At 37.2% G+C, this 18861-nt stretch overlaps 1 protein-coding gene across 1 annotated transcript in view; it reads left to right on the top strand.

Moving 5' to 3' along the window:
• The window catches only part of LOC139717032 (uncharacterized), a 49544-nt gene that overhangs the window by 4632 nt on the left and 26051 nt on the right, over positions 1-18861 (top strand). The window contains exon 4 of the mRNA XM_071628548.1: positions 17368-17378. Coding sequence (XP_071484649.1) covers positions 17368-17378 — 11 coding nt within the window. The remainder of the gene's footprint in view (positions 1-17367; positions 17379-18861) is intronic.

Here is an 18861-nt window from a genome sequence, read left to right as displayed (position 1 = left end):
GCCAATTTAAAGAGAGACACTACTCTATGATGCAGTTGACTTCATCATGTCAATTAAAACACACAAAACATAAAGAGCTTGTCATAAATCTGACTGTTACAGTTCTAATATTTTTGGATTTTCACATACATTCACTATTCAAAATTTGGCAGAATTAGATTCAAAGAAGATGACATAATGTCTGTTGTGGGCTTCAGTGAGTTTTCATGTTTGGAATGAATTAAAAAATATCAGTTGCATTCAATCATTATGGAATTGTAATGGCGTAGCTGTGATGTCTTTTAATGGGGGAGGGCTTACAAAAATTGCTACATTATCAGTCACAGAAAATAATTTTTTGACAATGTTCTTTTTACAACATCATAACAGAGCTATGTAAAGTCATGATATAAGTGCACTTTGATAGATGTCACTGTCTCCTGAAAAACTGGAGAAACTTTATAATTCCATATTCTTTCATTTTTTCCAGTTGTGATGTAAATTTCACTCTCTTGTTTAATCACATTTTCTTTGTTTTTTCTCCTTTTTTTTTTAAACCCATGGATGTCAACTTGAGCCTGATTTAAAATTTCTATGCATGTCCCCTGCTGGCCAATAGTAAGGGAAAATATAAACTTATTTGGATGTCTTTAAGCTACATACATGTACACATACATGTGTAATGTACTCAAGCACCTCAGAAGAGTTGTTCTGGTAACATGATAGTGCAGTAGCTGTAAGAAAAGGTCTTTTGTTTTGTGCATGCTATGATCAATGTCTAATTTACAAGAGAAGAAGAAGATGATGATGATGAGAGTATTCCTCGAGTCTTGACTTCATGGAAAATGGGGCAAAGATGCTATAGTCCAGTCCAGTCTGGAAGACATGAGAAGCAAGGTTCTTCCTGCATGATCAGAGCAGCCAAAATCATCTAGAGTTTGTTTTTGTTTGTCAAAATATTGCTGGGACTTCTAGGCAAATGACATCACAATTTATACAAATGAGATGCATATTCCAAGGGATGTCTTGGTGATCTTGGTGATCTTTCAATACAGTAACCTGTTTAATGATTATTTACTTTTTCTCAAACCTTTTCTGGTCTATCACTTTCTGGCACCAATTTAGCTTTTCTGTTCTCTGTCTCTTTTTGGTATATCGGTTTATGTCTCTCTTTCATTAGAAGTAGCCCTTTTGCAAGCCCTGTCAGTGAAATTTCATGATCGTGATGAAGGGAACCAATTCACAGATATTGTGATCCTCTGATTAAATTGATCTTTTTTGCTGCCCACTGCACTACACTAAAAAACCACAAGTGCAGGCCTGGTAAAATAGAATTGCCCACCTCCAGATACTATGTGCACTGAAGCATATTACAGTACGAATCTTATGCGAAGACCGGGAGGTGGGCCAAAAGAAGTCCTCATCTGCTCTACAGTTTTCTCCGCTTGCAAGAGCCTGTTTTGTGAACGTTTTTTAAAGCGTTCAAAACAGGAATTCCTGCATATACAGTCAACTTCGGATACCTCGACGTCGGATAAGCCGAATATCACTTACCTCGGGGGCAAAATGAAAGTCCCGATTGTTCCTATGGAGTTTCCGTGTATTAAAATTCGCGTAGCTCGAAGAAAATAACTCGAAGTTCGGTTACCTCGAAGTGAAATCTACTGTCCCGATCTTAATTAACTCATTGTTTTTCCCAGCATGTAGCTCGAATCGAAATTGCAAACATCACTCAGCATCTCCGATTAAGCGCGCGTGGACAGCGAAGAAGAAATGCCACAAATCTTGTCACACTCGACTGTAAATATTCCCGACCAGAAAAATCACGCGCCCAAAGAAATACCCGGTACACAGCTGACAAGAAAAATCCCCAACACCTACCTACGTACGTACACGGTATGCACATAGCACCCTTGCCAATGGAGTGCTTACGATAGCACTACGCTCTGCCCCATCATCTTCTTTTCTTTAACCACTGTGTTTTAATTCTTGATCATGATAGCCGTACCGAGCGCGTAGATTTCTTAGCCGTCGTGGCGCACCTGCCTATACAGTTGTAGGTGTTGACAGTTACATCTTTGACATTAATCACGGTCCACTGTTCAAACATCAATCTCCTGCGTAGTGCCTTTTTCTTAACTTTTTTTTTGCCTTTCACGAAGTATGTTTCATTTATTTTTCCCCGAGAACGCTAGCACTGATTATTTTTTTCAGCGATGCGATTGTGAAAATATTTTGGAATATGATGTGGAAATATAGGCCGAGCATAAATAGAATAGACAGGGCTCCACACTAAATTTTATCGGGCCACCAGTATCACTGATTTTTATTTTTTGGTGGTCGAATTTACTCGAAATTAAAATCTGGCGACACACCCCCCCCCCAAAAAAAAAAAAAAAAAATGGAGAAAAATATTAGAAATGAAATTAAATGAAAAACGGGGGAGCATTTGCCGACATTTGTCAGCATCCGACATTTGTTTTAGCATTGTAAAGAACCGAAAGTTACCGGTATTCATTTCATATTGTAAAAGCAATCATTCAACATTTTATTAGTCTGTTAGCACCTTACAGAGCCGAATATTACCGTTAATCATTTTGAAATGTAAAAGCAAACAACCGACATTCATTTTAGCATCTTACGGAGCTGAATGCTATCCTTATCCATTTCCAAACGTGAAAGCAAACATCCGCTATTTGTTTCAGCATCTCACTGAGCGGATTAATACCTTTAATCATTTCCAAATGTAAAAGCAACAATCTGTCATTTATTTTTGCATCGTACGAAGCAGAATATTACCGTTATTCATTTCAAACATACAACATTTATTGTCCCCGCCGAACGAGTTCGAGCAGGGGACTATGAAACGGGCTCCGTACGTGTGTGTGTCCGTGTGTCCGTCCGTGTGTCCGTCCGTCCGTCCGTCCGTCCGTCCGTCCGTGTGTCCGTGTGTGCGTCCGTGTGTGATCAAAATCTTCAATTTGCTACTTCTCTGTCATTTATGAGCCAATTTTGATTCTGTTTGCTTTATATGATAGCACTACATGGGAGCTTTGAAACTTCTACACAGAATTTCAGTCGTGACCTTTGACCTTGACCTTTGACCTTGACCTTTGACCTATATTGTACATTTTGCTACAAAATGCTACTCCTTCGCCATTTCTAACCCGATTTCGATTCCGTTTGCTTTATGTGATGGCACTATGTGAGGGCTTCAAAACTTCTACACAGAATTTTGACCTTTGACTTCTTTGACCTTTGACCTTGATTTTTGACCCATATTGTACATTTTGCTACGAAATGCTACTCCTTCGCCATTTTTAACCCGATTTCGATTCCGTTTGCTTTATATGATGGCACTAGTTGAGGGCTTCAAAACTTCTACACAGAATTTTGACCTTTGACCTCTTTGACCTCTTTGACCTTTGACCTTGATTTTCGACCTATATTGTGCATTTTGCTACAGAATGCTACTCCTTCGCCATTTCTAACCCGATTTCGATTCCGTTTGCTTTATGTGATAGCACTAGGTGAGGGCTTCAAAACTTCTGCACAGAATTTTGACCTTTGTCTTCTTTGACCTTTGACCTTGATTTTTGACCTATATTGTACATTGGCTACAAAATGCTACTCCTTCGCCATTTCTAACCCAATTTCGATTCCATTTGCTTTATGTGATGGCACTAGGTGAGGGCTTCAAAACTTCTACACAGAATTTTGACCTTTGACTTCTTTGACCTTTGACCTTGATTTTTTACCTATATTGCACATTTTGTTACAAAATGCTACTTCCGGCGGGGACATATGTTACGCACCGCGTAATTTCTACTTTTCCTTGTTTTATCATCGTACGGAGCCGAATGTTACTGCTGTCCACTTCCGAAAGTGAAATGAATCATTCTGACAATTTTTTAATCATCGTACGGAGCCGAATGTTACTGTTTTTCATTTTTGAACGTCGAAGCTGACATCAGACGTTTATTTCACCATCAAACGTAGCTGAATGTTACTGTTATTCATTTCGAAATGTAATAGCAAATATCCAATATTTTTTAGCATCATATGGGGCAGAATGTTACTGCTATTCACTTCCAAACATGCCAAACGTAAAAGCAATCATTCGAGATGTATTTTAGCATCTCCCGGAGCTGAATGTTATTGCCATTTACTTTCGAACGTAAAAGCAAACATCCAGCATTTATTTTATCATCGTAAGGAGTTGAATGTTATTGTTACTCATTTCCGAATGTCAAAGCAAACATCAAACATTACTCTCTAAAAAAATCGAGTGAAAATATTCAGTCTTAAAAGAGTGAATACCAAAAAGAGTGGATTTAGAGTGAAATTGGAGTAAATTTTGAGTAAAAATGTTCAATTTCACTCATTTTGGAGTGACCTCAAGGATCACTCGAAGATTTTGGAGTGATCCCTGAGGTCACTCTAAAACGAGTGAAAATGAACATTTTCACTCAAAATTCACTCCAATTTCACTCTAAATCTACTCTTTTTTGTATTCACTCTTTTAAGAGTGAATATTTTCACTCGGTTTTTTTTTAGAGAGTAATTTAACCATTGAACGCAGCTGAATGTTACTGTTATTCATTTCGAAATTTAAAAGCAAACATCAGACAGTTATTTTAGCATTGTATGGAGCAGAATATTACTGCAACTTCCGAACATAAAAGCGATCATCGGACATTTATTTTAGCATCTTCCGGAGCCAAATGTTATTGCTATTTCCTTTCGAAAGTATAAGGAAACATCCGACACTTATCTAACCATCGTACGGAATTGAATATTGTTTTTCATTTCCGAACGTCAAAGCAAATATTCGACATATATTTCAGCGTCTTCCGGAGCCGAATGTTATCCTTATTCATTTCCGAATGCAAAATCAAATATCTGACATTGGTTTTAGCACCATACGGAGCTGAGTCTTATCATTTTTCATTTCCAAAAGTATGAGCAAACATCCGACATTCATTTTAGTATCTTACGGAGCCGATTGTTACCGCTGTCCATTTTCATAAGTAAAGGCAAACATCCGACTTTTTTGGTGACGCGATAGGGCCACCAAAATCTTCATTTCTAATATTTTGATTTCAATTCCGATTTTCATTCAATTCATTCATATAAAAGTCGATTCAATTCCAATTGACAAGCATGCAAACAATCGGTAGGCACTATAACAGATACCATGTTGAACATCGATAAACGTCGGATAAGTGGAAGAAAATTCGACGTACGTACGCGTACCTCGAATTTCGCGTACCTCGAACCATTTTTTTCAGTCCCGACGAATTCGAGGTATCCGAAGTTGACTGTATTGAAATTGCTAACCTTCGCAATGTATAGTCACCCCACAACGTAGTCCCTTTAAAGACTCTGCGATGCTTCTAGATGAGGTCCACGGCATGCATGTTTTTTGATCAGCATATTGGCTGTAGTTTAATTTTCAAACAATATCATGCAATCACCCATATCGCCTTTAATTGCCAAGGACAGAATATAAATGGGAGTCATGCGCTATCAAAACCCATGTGCACATGTAGTTACTGCTACCAGATGGCCTTTTTTACGATCAGTGGTGTAACTTTTGTACTCGGAGGGTCAAAATTTCAAACAAAATATTTTTTCATTATTCTGTTGGATTCCTGTTTGAAAGTATTCAAATTTTTGAAAAAATAGCATTTCAGACCTTAAAGCTGAAGGGTTATTGGTGTAATTTAAGGAAAACCCTGGCACCTGAAGTAAATTTAAGCAAAATTTTGCTTTCATGAATTGCACCATATTGACAAAACTCTGTAGTCAAACTTCACCATGCAAAGTTTATATGGTTAACAACAATATATAGTTTGTGAATCAAAACTATTTGGGGGTTGAATAAAAAGTGAATTAAAAAAAAATACATGAGATTTATAAATTTTTGCTAAAAATACCAATTGACATGTAATTTTTAAGATTTCAACTATTTATTGGAGGGCAGGCCAGGTCAAACTCTTACTATGACAAGTCTTTAAGAAGGGCTACCTTCCTATGTAGGTTAAATGAAATTCCCATCATTTCTTTAAAACTTGGATTTTTCACACATGGATGTTTCGGAGGTGACAGTTAACATATTAGAATGTTTCGGAGGTGACATTAATATTAACACTCACTTTTTTTGAGAATAAGTGAGAATAACACAAAAACTTCTTCTTTTTATCAATGTTTCTAATAATTATAACTCGAGAACAAGAAATTAACTCCTGTTTCAAGCAGATAAACCACACAGAACAAGTGTTTTTTTACACTTCATTAATTAGCACGGGTACCGGTAGTTTGCCTTCCAATTGGACGAAGGATGTAAGCTAAATATTGAAATCTTAAGAAACATGGCATTCCATTTTCTACCTTAACTTGAGATGAGGGTGTGAGATCATTTTAGTAATGTTTCTTTGCTCTCAGAACATTTTATTCCACAACACCAGGGAAGAATCACTTAATTTCGGAGGTGACATTCAATGTTAACATTGTTTTAAAATATTAATTTACAGTAAGAATATAACGGACATAAACTAGATATTGTAACCCGAAGAAACATGGCATTCCATTTTCTACCTTAAATTGAAATGAGGGTGTAAGATCATTTCAGTATTGTTTCTTTACTCTCAGAATATTTTATTCCGCAACACCAGGGAAGAATAACTTTGTTTCGGAGGTGACATTCAATGTTAACATTGTGTTCATGTATTCATATAGTATGTCCCCCCCAAAAAATTTGCAATTAGACTTTTGCATTGATAGCACCCAATATGATTAAATCAGCTAAATTCTACTTTGGGGTCTTAAATCATAACATCTTAGCTCTATTTTGCAGAATGCCCCTGTCAATTTGGTTACGTGATCTCAGAGAAATGTGGATTGTTATAAAGGATGTCAGGAGTCTGATTCTTCCAAGTTTAGCACTTGGATGCTCTTGGAACTGCATGTTAATGTGTAAACACTTGCAGAACTTGGAGGGAAGGGATTCCTCACATGCTCTACAAAAATCCTAAATTCTCTTTGACCTTTGAAGCAAACTGAATAGGGTTTTCTGTAAGGCGTGGGCAATGAGTTATAGTTTCAATCCCTCACATTGTATTTTAGATTGATTCACTATCTTTAAAGTTATCATTGCGGAGGAGGATACCACTGTAATTTTTTGGCGGGGACATACGGTATGAATACCAAAAGCAAAAATTCTTATTTGACTTGTGTACGTTTTTGTTTGCACATAGTTTTATAAATAGATTAATTCAAGGATGTTCATGAATTCTTCATCATCCTTGATAGCCACCATACAAATGTTATAATACTGGTGAAAGGTGTTTGGTTCATCTGGGATAAATTTTCTATACACCAGATTCATTTAAACTGTTGACATTACTAAAATATATTTTACATATCATTTTGAATTGATTGAAAATTACCTGCAAATCATGCATATTTAACAGTCACTTTTGAGAGTAAGAAGTATAAGATAAGAAAAACCATTTTATTGTTTTTGGGGTGACACAACACAGAGACAACCCAACTTCTCAGGTGTTAACTATTCAGTGAACATTCATGTCTTTCCTCATGGCTTTAATTTTCAAATATAAGCTCTTTCTTTCAGTTCTTACTTGTTATTTTGTTTGTTTATTCTCTTTCATGATAATAGATACCAGCTCATATTTTGTTTGAGATTGTAATCCATACTAATCTTTAACAGGTTTTTACAGTTTGGTTAAGACAACAGTTTGTGTTTCCCAGCTGAAGAGAGCAGCATAATGCTTTTCTGTGAACTTGAGGGGAAAATTTGTTTTTGTTCAGTAATTTTCCCCATCAACTTCACAGAAGGTCCCGGACACAAACTGGTCTCAAATAAACCTATAAGGGACCAAAACTGGAAAAGGACAAGTTCACCTCAATAGACATGAGGGTTGAGTAAATATAGCAATATTTACCCATCAGTGAGAGTTTGAGGAAAGTAAGGCAATCCGTTCCAGAGTTATGGATTTTTAAAGTTTCTGCTCAGTCAAAGCTGAATGAGAAGACTTCTATAGCTTGTGATGTCACATGTGTACAAGGATATAGAGAAAGTATCAAGAAAATTCAACATTCTGTATTTTCACTTTTCTTGCATAACAAAAGAACATATGACTTCTCTCTTTTGGAAGGCAAGGTGAATAATATTGCCCTAAAATACATCAGAGCAATTTGAAAAAATGTGCACTTTTTTCAAAAAGTAAAGTTTTGTGAAATTCACTTATATTTTCCTTATATCGTTGTATGCATGTGACATCATACACTGTCGTAGTCGTCTCATCCAGCAGTGATTGCGCAGATATTTAAAAAACCCATAACTTTTGAATGGATTGTCCAATTTCTCCCAAACTTTCAATGATATGTTATACTAATGTTGTTGCATTCACTCAATCCACATGTATATGAAAATGGACTTGTCCTTTAAGAAACCATTTTCTTTTCCTTGAAATTCCAGTACTTAAAGCCAAATTCTGAGATAAAACATAATAACAAAACAAGGTAAACACCTCATCAAAATTATACTGAAATAGAACTACAAATCTTGTTTTTTTATCTTTCCCTTTCCAGTCCTCGGGACTTGTTCCTCTGTTCACTTTAGTTGTCACAAACTTGAATAATCTTTAAAAAATACAATGTCATAAACAGTTGGTTCAACTCGGAAAATGTAATAATTATTGTCATATAAAAAAAAATCACATACTTTTGTTTATGATTACCACATTGTACATGGAAAAACAACAACTAAGAATTCAAGAACAAGTTGTGCACCAGCTATAGGCATGTGGCCTTTTTGTGAAGTTTGATTATTTGATGATTTTTTTTTTTTTTTTTACATTCTTTTTTTTAATGATTGTGGACTAGGGCATGCATGAACTGCCACAGGTATCACTTTGGTATCAAGGGAATTCTGGTGAGTTATGTATAAACAAGTCACTTCTGTTGTGAGGATTTTGTAGATATTAAAAGTATTAGAAAATGTTGATAGATAGTGAAAAGGAACTGAAGTCTTGCCTTTCACTATCGCATAACAATATGGTGTTAACAAACAATGTCACCTCCGAAACACAAGAAAAAGCAACCTACATGGAAAGCTGTGATTGGTAAATCTTCACAACTAAATTGCTTGTTGGAAATCAAGCTTCTAAGATGAAAGCATCTATATGTTTACTTAACTAAAGCAGGAGAAATGATCTTGATTACAATATTATATATACAATAGAAGGGTGTATTTTGTGCATTCTCATTGTTAAAAAAAGTGAAAAAATGTAAATTTGCCCTAAAACGTACAGTCTAGCAATAAAAAAAAAGAGTGAGAGTGTGGTAGTTGATTTCTTCACTTTGAGACTTATGTTACTAAAATAAATGAAACCATTGGTGTACATGATATGGTTTCTCTTCAACAGAAATGAACAAAAAATCTTGTTAACAGTGTTTTGTCACCTCCGAAACAGTAATTTTTAGTTTTTATTGGATCTTTTTTTAATCCCTAGAAAATTCTCACTTCCTGTTGCCATATTACTATTGTCATCCAAAAGAGATTCCTGTCAATTGGGCAGAATCAAACAAAATTGCTTTGTCTTCAAGAAATTATCAAATATAATATGCTTGTTGTTTCGGAGGTGACAAGTGTTTCGGAGGTGACAAGTGTTAACGGAAAATTGTAAATTGCTCCGAAATGAAAACAACAGGCTATATTTCTACTACCTTCCTTCAGAGATAATGTGAGGGGATATGTTACATTTTTGCAAATGTAATGTATAACTGATGTCAAGAATAAAAAAATTAAATACATAAATCCGTTGTCTCGGAGGTGACAGAAATGTTAACGGAAAAGTTACATAAATTTATAAACGCTCACCAAAAAATGATAAGTTATTTGAATTAAATAATCTTTGGATCAAAGTTAAGTCAGATTGATTACTATTCTGTTTTGATGGAAATTAGCAAAGTTGAATTTTATAATTGTGAACAAGAGCTAACTCAAAAGAGGGGTTAATTGTTAACGGAAAATGTCACCTCCGAAACATAAAGTTTGGACAATTTCAGTATTTAAAGAAGACAAAGCAGAACCTGGTAAACATAATAGTTCTTAATGTTGGATACCTGTCTATCACAACAGCAACAAAAATAATGAAAAGGAATAAACAATTTAATATGCTAGCTCTGACAAAAATACTATGTCAGAATGAGTACACCAAATGTGTTGGATTTCAAGCATGTAAGTGCCTGCCACATCTGAAAGAAAAAGAGAGGAAAGTTCATTAAGGTACCCAAGGTAGACACTGTGGGTGGTAAGTTTATGAGAAAAAATAATGCATATCTGTCAGTGTATAAGAAAGTTATACACCAATTAGTGCCAACACTGTGTTTTACACCACTGATTGTAAAAATGGCCAGATGCAAGTCACATGCCCTAACGCTTTTCAAAGAACTCCTTAAACTATCTCTTCATATCACATTTTAAGAAAATGCATTTGTGTGTATGATACGAAGTTGTAAAATGTCCTTGCTCCTTAAAGGGGAAGGCTAGTAACTGATCAGTGGGAATCAGTGGAAATGCTGGGAGATGATTGTTCCAATCCTTATGGGATTCATTCAAGAGTTCATAGCATATCTATTGTTGTGTGAAAATGATTTGCTTCAGAATGGTCTCATATTCAAGTAATGTGCAGTTTAATGCTTCCAGGTTAGCGTCCCTGGTCAGTGACGGAGCATTAATCTGCACATTACTTGAATATGAGACCGTTCTGAAGCAAATCATTCTCACAGAACAATAGATATACAATGAATTCTTGAATGAATCCCATAAGGATTGGAACAATCATCTCCCAGCATTTCCACGAATTCCCACTGATCAGTTACTAGCCTTCCCCTTTAACATATGTTGGATATATGCTTCATACATGTAAGCCTTAAAATTATATTCAGTCGGTCATCAGACTAAGCTCATTAACACAAGATTAAATTTTTGGTTTATTTGACATAGTTTATTTGTGTATTCCAAAATATTAGCTTGGTGCATCGTAGTCTCTAAGGGAAACCTCACTAGTTATTTCTTCAAGCTTTTGTCACAAGTTGCCAGCAATATTCCATTGTGAGAATATGTTATCGATACGTTTTATGATAAGTTATTTGCGATTTTGTGAAGTGCTGTGATACTGTACTTGGTGTAAATAGTGTCTTAGTGCCGTATCTTTTACTGCTAGTCTCTCTGTCTCCCTCTTTAAATCTATGGAAGATGTTGTCAACATGCCTACAACACTGTACAACTTTGTACATATTGCCTAGCATCAAACACACTTTGTGTCTATGTTCCCTACAGGGTCATCAATATTGATACCATTTCCTTCCCATGTGGGCAGTGGTCAACATTTTAAGAATAACCAGACAACTGAACAAGCATGGCTTTCAATTTCTGATTTGTAAAAGTAACAGCCACTCCAGGTTTAAGAATCTCTATTAATACAGGACAATCAAACTATCAAAATAGGAGACATCTCATGAGAAAGGGACTTCAGAGTTATAGTTATGGAATTCTAAACTTATGATGTTTTCACTGAACAGTGGCATGTATCGCAACTGAACCGCTTGCAATGATATCATCTCACAACTTAGTGAACACACATGTACATGGAAGCCTATATGCCATCATGTGACTGGCATTGTTTAGTGATATTTTCAATGGCATAGCTCTGTTTTTTTTTTTCTTTCTTTCTTTTGACATACATGTACTTTCATTATTTCCCATGAGTTGATTAATCTCTTACATGATAAATAGACATGTCGGCTACTGGCATTGATTGTTTACTGTTACAATTTTCATTGTTTCATTTATTTATTTTTTTAAATGGCCAAATGATTAAGAAAAGAATCAAGTTGCTAGGTATAGATAATGCCGTGCTGAGTAAGTTGTTTATTCTAACACCGTCATCAATAATCACCATTACTATCACTGTTTAAATAATTTTGTCCTTTGCCAAACATTCAGAAACATACTCATAATTATTCACGCAAATGCCACAGCCAGCAAATCGTATATAAGACCAGTACACAAGTGGTTTGGAGATAGCACATTTCTACAAATAAACCTACTAAAACATCTAAAACCTCTGAATACTCCATCAAAATGATCAGAAATACTGAAAAAGAGAAATCGTACCAAAGGAGGTATGAGTGAGGACTGAAGTGAGATGGAAATTATGATAATTATTGTCATAATATATAATGAATTATATGAATTATATATTCCAGCATGGCATAACTCTTTAAAACATAAAATGATACATGAAAACAAATACTTTATACGCCATATACATGTATTTAGCAAGTCTTGGTAAGTTTTCTCTAATTAGGACTTCCCAATGATTTCGCGAGTTATCAAATTTGTGATTGTGGAGTCCTATACTGAATGGAGAAATGTGATACAGTACGCATACGTCACATATTGGGGATTAGTGACAATATTTTCATGTGTCTTTAATTTTGCAAATAGCACCTGGCTCTCGAAATTCTTGAAAATCAAAACCTCGCGAAATATGCCATGTATTCAGTATGTTTGCACATCAGAACCCTTGTTCAAATGTTTTACACGTAAACATCACACAATTCATGCAGTTTGTGAACGAAAGCTCACTTTACAAAAATGCCGCAAATTAACACACCCACATGAAAATGAAAATAATCAACAACAACAAAAAGAAACTAGAACCGGAATTTGTCATCACTGACAAATTAGGTGATCCGATCTCTTCCAAAATCAATGATTTGAGTCCTGATCCAAATATTCATGACCATACAGGTTTCATCTGTGTTGACGGGACATAGGCCGTACGATGTTTGGATTCTCATTTAGAAAAGGGAGTGAGACCTGCCATCTTTGGTACCGAATTCCGTATACACTAACGGAAATACAGAATGAAGTATATTTGACCTTTGACCTCACTTTGCACACCCAAGATGGCGTCTAAGCAAAAAGTGATTATTTTATGAAATGATTCTTGTAACATGGTCTTTGCGTGTGCAAAATATGGGAAAGATAGGACATGTATTCACCAAGATACAGGATGAAACATATATGACCTTTGACCCTAATTTACATACCCAAGATGGTGTCCGATCAAGTAGTTGTTATTTTATGAAATAATGTACGTGACATGTACTAAACATGAGCAAAATATGGGATTGATAGCCATTGTTGTTGTTCATCTATTGCACAGAAAGTAGTAGAAAGAAAGGAAAATAAAGAAAAAATTGTTATTTTACAGAAATTTGAAGGAGAAGCATAAAAAAATCAGAAAAAGATAAAGTAAGGAAAGGGAGATTAAGATTAACTAAAGAAAAAGAAGAAAAAAGTGTTTAAAAAAATTTTAAAAAAATATTGGCAGGGGTGAGCCTCGAACCAGGGACCTTAGGATTACGAGTCGGATGCGCTACGCAATGACCTATTTCATTCTCCATAGGCCCTGTGTATTAAGCAAAATGACGCTGCATCGAAGCCTCGTGCCATTTTCAACCAAGTTTTTCGACATGATGCCGACATCGTATGAAAAAATAAAGGGCACACTTACGATAGCCCAAAGTCTCAGCTACAACATACTAAAATCTGGGAGAAATTCACCGAAGCATAAGTGAGCTAGTGCTCGAAAAAGAGAGTCATGTCAATTTTCACTGCCAGAAAAACTGCTCTCCCATAGAGATAACACGTAAACTGGTCAAATTTGACAATATTACTTTCAATCCATTTTTATGAGGTGATGCCGTCATCCAATCAAAATGTTGTAATTATATTAATGAAAGATAATTTAATAAGCTACAACATACTGAAATCTTGGTGTAAATTGGCAAAGGATAAGTGAGATACGCTCGAGTAAACTTGAAATTTGATGACGTCATTTTGAAAATTTACTTTTTTTACTTTATGAAGAAATTTGATATCTTTTAATCATTTTGCCAGCATCGCCAACCCATGAAATAACATGTCCAACTCATCAGCTTTCAGAATATGTAAAGAAAATGGGGGGTTACCGTCCATCCTGACGAGTAAAATCGGATTTAAAATTGGCGTTTTTTTGGCATCGTTGCACTGTATATCGCCATTGACGCGCGCGCAGAATTTCAACTTTGACGGACCCGTATGACGTCATATTAAGTCGGATCGACTTGAAACTTGGTAGAAATATTGCTTGATATTTCAAGCATCCGATAAGGGTGAAAAAACGGGAAATTTGTATTGCATATGAGCTGTGTGTGCGTATATGTGCGCGCGCGTACGCGTCCGTCCAATTTTTTCAGTTTTTCAAAAAATGCTCCAAATGGTCTGAAACGTGTGCAAAAAAAATTTGAGCTCGATTTGAGCATACAAATATTTCAACGCGCGCGTACGCGCACGTTTTAAGAGAAAGTATGAATTCTGAGAACATGAGTAGAATGCGCATCAGTTGAAATATATGTGACGTAAATTTCATTGAAAAACTCCATTCCATTAATGAGATATGATTGAGAATGTGTTTTCATATAATGACGTCATAGTGACGTCACGGTCGACTGATCACAATGATTTTACAAGATTTGTCGTCTTTGCAACACGATACATATATGGTATAAGTGTGAAATTGATAGGCAGAGGACTTTCTGAGCTAACCTCTGCACAACTTTTGTCCAGAAATAAAGAAATAAAGAATCCGTACAGATACAGAAGGTGATCCGAAGGATACTCGGATCACCTAAATATGCAGATATTTCATGGGAGCATTTGTCGCAGGAGCAAATGTCATGAAACCCTCAAACCTACACAATGAATCATGCTGATAATAACATTCATATGTGTAGTTTATAGTTCAAATCATGTCCATAATCATGATAATAACAGTGCTAATAATAATATAATGATACAACAATGACCAGATTTGAAATATAAGGGAAGTATGCATGTAGTGCTCACCTGACAAGCGGGAATAGCTTAGTGGAAACACTACCCAAGTGCAACAAAATTTACATGTTATTTTCATGGCTTTATTGGCCAATTGTACTTTCCATTGTCCATCGCTAATATTCAAAAGTGGCAACTCAATCGTTAGAAATAGTCACAAACATTTCATTTCCTCACCCCAAGCGTTATTTTCTAAGCAATCCTGGTCAGATTCTACTAATTGCACAGTCATGCTGTTGGGCAGTACAATGTATTTCATTGTCCTGTGGCAGTCATATTGAGGACCAGTAGCTTCTGTAATTCCTAATACATGTACAAATATACATTGTAATTAGTCTAGTAGTATGCACTTACGTGTACCACCGCTTCAGTGCAAGTATGAAGAGTCACCATCTCCAGGTGCGGTCCATACTCTCCTCTTTGTGTGTCTGTACGTTGTCACAAATGTACACACTAGTAGTTATGTACACACTAAGTAGTTATGTACATATGTATGATGTACTGTATGCATGGTTGTTTTAATGTGTATGTACACAGGTTGACCAGATTCATGGAGAACATTCTACATGGTATACATGTACATATAGTACATACAGGCTGACCAGATCAGTGGAGAATTTTCTAGGTGGTATACAATGTAGCTATACAGTACATGCATGTAACAGGAAATACATTATAGCTCACTCAATCTAGTATGATTTCACCCGTTCCAGAAAGTTCTGGGAAGTGCTTACATGTTTGGCTGAGTGAGGCACTGTCCCTGTAGCCCAATGTGATTGGTAGTTATTCTTGGTAATGATGTTTTGTACATAGTTAGGCAGTGAGTCATCCAGGTTTCCTGGAACTTGGACTGGCTAGTAGGTTGGAGAGAGTTATAGAAGGTGCTAGAAGGGGGTGAATGGATAGTATATAAGCCAGAGAAATTCTGCAGTAGGCAGAGTACCCAACACCTCTGCTCTGAGAGTTACGTCACTTCTGGCTCTGAAGCGACTTGTTATAGTCAGTCCTGTGTTACCTGCTGACCTGTTATGTTTGTGGAGATACTTGGCCTGGGAGACATTTTGCCTGCAGAGAATTAATGTGCCTTCATTGGACTCCATATTTTTGTATCAATGGACATTGCTACGGCAAAGCTGTGACGGGCTGGATTCCTAGCTGAACATTATTAAGTGAATCATTATTCAACGCATCAACTGGACGTGGTCGTCACGACGTTTGGACTCTGCACGTTTCGCCGTGGACATATATCGTGGATTTTACCCCGGATCTATACCGTGGACTATCGTAACCTGCGCCTCTGGAGTTACGTCGGAGGAATCATTCATCGGTGCGTCGCGGATCATTCGTCTGTGCATCGAACATCGTATTTGGACACTTTCAAAGGATTATTTAATACGTGTAAGTGATTCCACTACCGATTTATAACTGTTTCTATTGATCATTGTTGTACTGATGTGACGCCGATTACCAGTCTGTACCCACAATATCACTGTCAATAAACCGCCTGAACATCAGTTGATTGTTTCTTTTGTGCGATCATTCTCGGAGTGATTTTGGTCGTAACAAAATTGGGGGCTTGTCCGGGAATTGAATTTAAAGCCAAAATATAGAATTTGGAACGTTCCGGAATCCAGAACATTGGTACAGACAAAATACCAGTTGAGTTGATTGTTCAATTGTATATTGTGTGTAATACAGTGTGACAATGTCAATCAGTACAATGGATGTTCAGGCATTTGTTCAGAGGACAGATTTGTCCCTCAAAGATTTGCAAAGGTTACGCAAATGTGATTTGACCGCTGTTGCACAGCATTTAAATGTTGATGTTCCACAAGGTGTAAGAAAGGCAGAGATCCTTGACTTAGTAGCTGGTCACATGGAGCTCAAAGAAGAAATTGACACTCAAGATCGAGCTCAAATTTCAGATCAAACGAGGCTTGAGCTTGCTAAATTGGAAATGAAGGAGAGAGAAAGAGCAAGGGAATTGGAAATGGAGAAAGAGAAGATGAGATTAGAAATTGAAAGAGAAATTGAAATGAAGAAACTTGAGCAACAATTGAAATTGCGTGAGATGGAATTGGCTCATGCACAGACTGTAAGAACTCAGGAAAGGGCTCCCCCTGAATTTGATTTGGCCAAGAACATTCGATTGGTGCCAAAGTTTGAAGAAAACAGGGTTGATGCATACTTTGTGTCATTTGAGAAGGTGGCTAACAGTTTGAACTGGCCACAGGAATTTTGGCCCTTGCTCCTTCAAAGTGTGTTTGTCGGCAAAGCAGCCGATGTGTACTCATCTCTCTCTGAAGAGCAATCACGTGACTATGCTACAGTCAAGAAAGCAGTGTTGAATGCTTATGAGTTGGTGCCAGAGGCGTACAGACATAAGTTCAGAAATTCGTACCGTAAACCAGGCCAGACACATGTTGAGTTTGCTCGTGAAAAAGAAATGATGTTTGATAGGTGGTACAGATCCCTGAAAGTGGATCAGGACTTTGATAACCTACGTGAGGTTGTTCTTTTGGAAGAATTCAAAAAGAGTGTTGCTTTCAGTGTGAGGTCGCATTTGGATGATCACAAAGTGACAAGTTTGCATAAAGCAGCCTTGATGGCTGATGAGTATGAGCTGACCCACAGAAATGACAACAGACCACCTTTCAGGAATTTCTCTGGAAATAAGAGAGACAAAATTCAGTCGAGCAGTCCAAAGAATGCTGGTCCTGAAAAAGGCACGAGTTCTGAAACTTCATCGGCACCAAAGCCTCAATCTGACAAAGGGTCCAGTACAAGTGCAAATGTCATCAAATGTTTTCACTGTAACAAGACAGGGCATGTAAAGTCACAGTGTTGGAAGTTGCAAAACAAAACAAAGAAGGACTTGGGATTTGTCATGTCAAAAAGTGTCCTACCTGAAAACAGTGTCCCGTTCAGTGAAACACAGGCCATTGAAAGTCAATCTCCCAAATTCAAAGATAGGCTGAAGCAGGTGGATGAGAGCTATCGTAGCTTTTTGTTTGATGGTGAGGTGACCCCATGTACCTCTGGTGAGGCAGGTAAGCCAGTGGTCATCCTGCGGGATACGGGGGCCTCTCAGTCGTTGATGGTGGATGGTGGTATGACTTTTCCACCAGATAGTGCAGTGAATGCAAAAGTCTTGATTCAGACTGTTGATGGCAGTTATATGTCAGTGCCACTGTATAGAGTGGATTTGAAGTGTGACCTAGTTTCTGGTCCTGTTACTGTTGGAGTTGTTCCCGAGTTGCCCATGGCAGGCATTGACTTTTTGTTGGGGAATGACTTGGCTGGGGACAAGGTGGTTGCGTCTCCAGTTGTTTCGGAGAAACCAGTGGTGGTTGCTGAAACTGAGCAGTTGCAGGAGGAATTTCCTGGGATTTTTCCAGATTGTGTCGTGACTAGGTCTCAGGCTCGTAGAGCTGTTCAAGATGATGCGGATTCTGTTGATGTGGAGGAGAATTCCGGTGTTTGGTTGGCAGAAACCTTTTTCAAGGATTTGAATGATGGGGTTGCTGTATTAGGCTCCGAGGCTAACAGCGATGGGCTGTTTAGCAAGTCTTCCTTGGTTGAAGCACAGCAGGCAGACTCTGAGTTGAAAGGCTTGTCTCAGACGGCGTGTTCTGAGGCTGAGGCTGAAAAGGTCCCTGAGTGCTATTATGTCAAAGATGGCATTTTGATGAGGAAGTGGAGACCTCCCCATAGGCCAGCTGATGAGGATTGGACGGTGGTCCGTCAAGTTGTTGTCCCTCCTAGTTACCGCGGTGAGATCTTGAGGATTGCTCACGAGTTACCTGTTGGCGGCCATTTAGGCGTCAGAAAGACAAAGGATCGGATCATGAGGCATTTCTATTGGCCAGGGCTGAATGTGGATGTGGCTGAGTTTTGCAAGACTT

Source organism: Diadema antillarum, unplaced genomic scaffold (assembly GCF_040938485.1).
Source record: "Diadema antillarum isolate AM-2024a unplaced genomic scaffold, OU_Dant_1.0 scf00000071, whole genome shotgun sequence".
Classification (NCBI taxonomy): domain Eukaryota; kingdom Metazoa; phylum Echinodermata; class Echinoidea; order Diadematoida; family Diadematidae; genus Diadema; species Diadema antillarum.
Note: the sequence above shows the minus strand (reverse complement) of the source record. Positions and strands in the feature narration are given on the sequence as shown.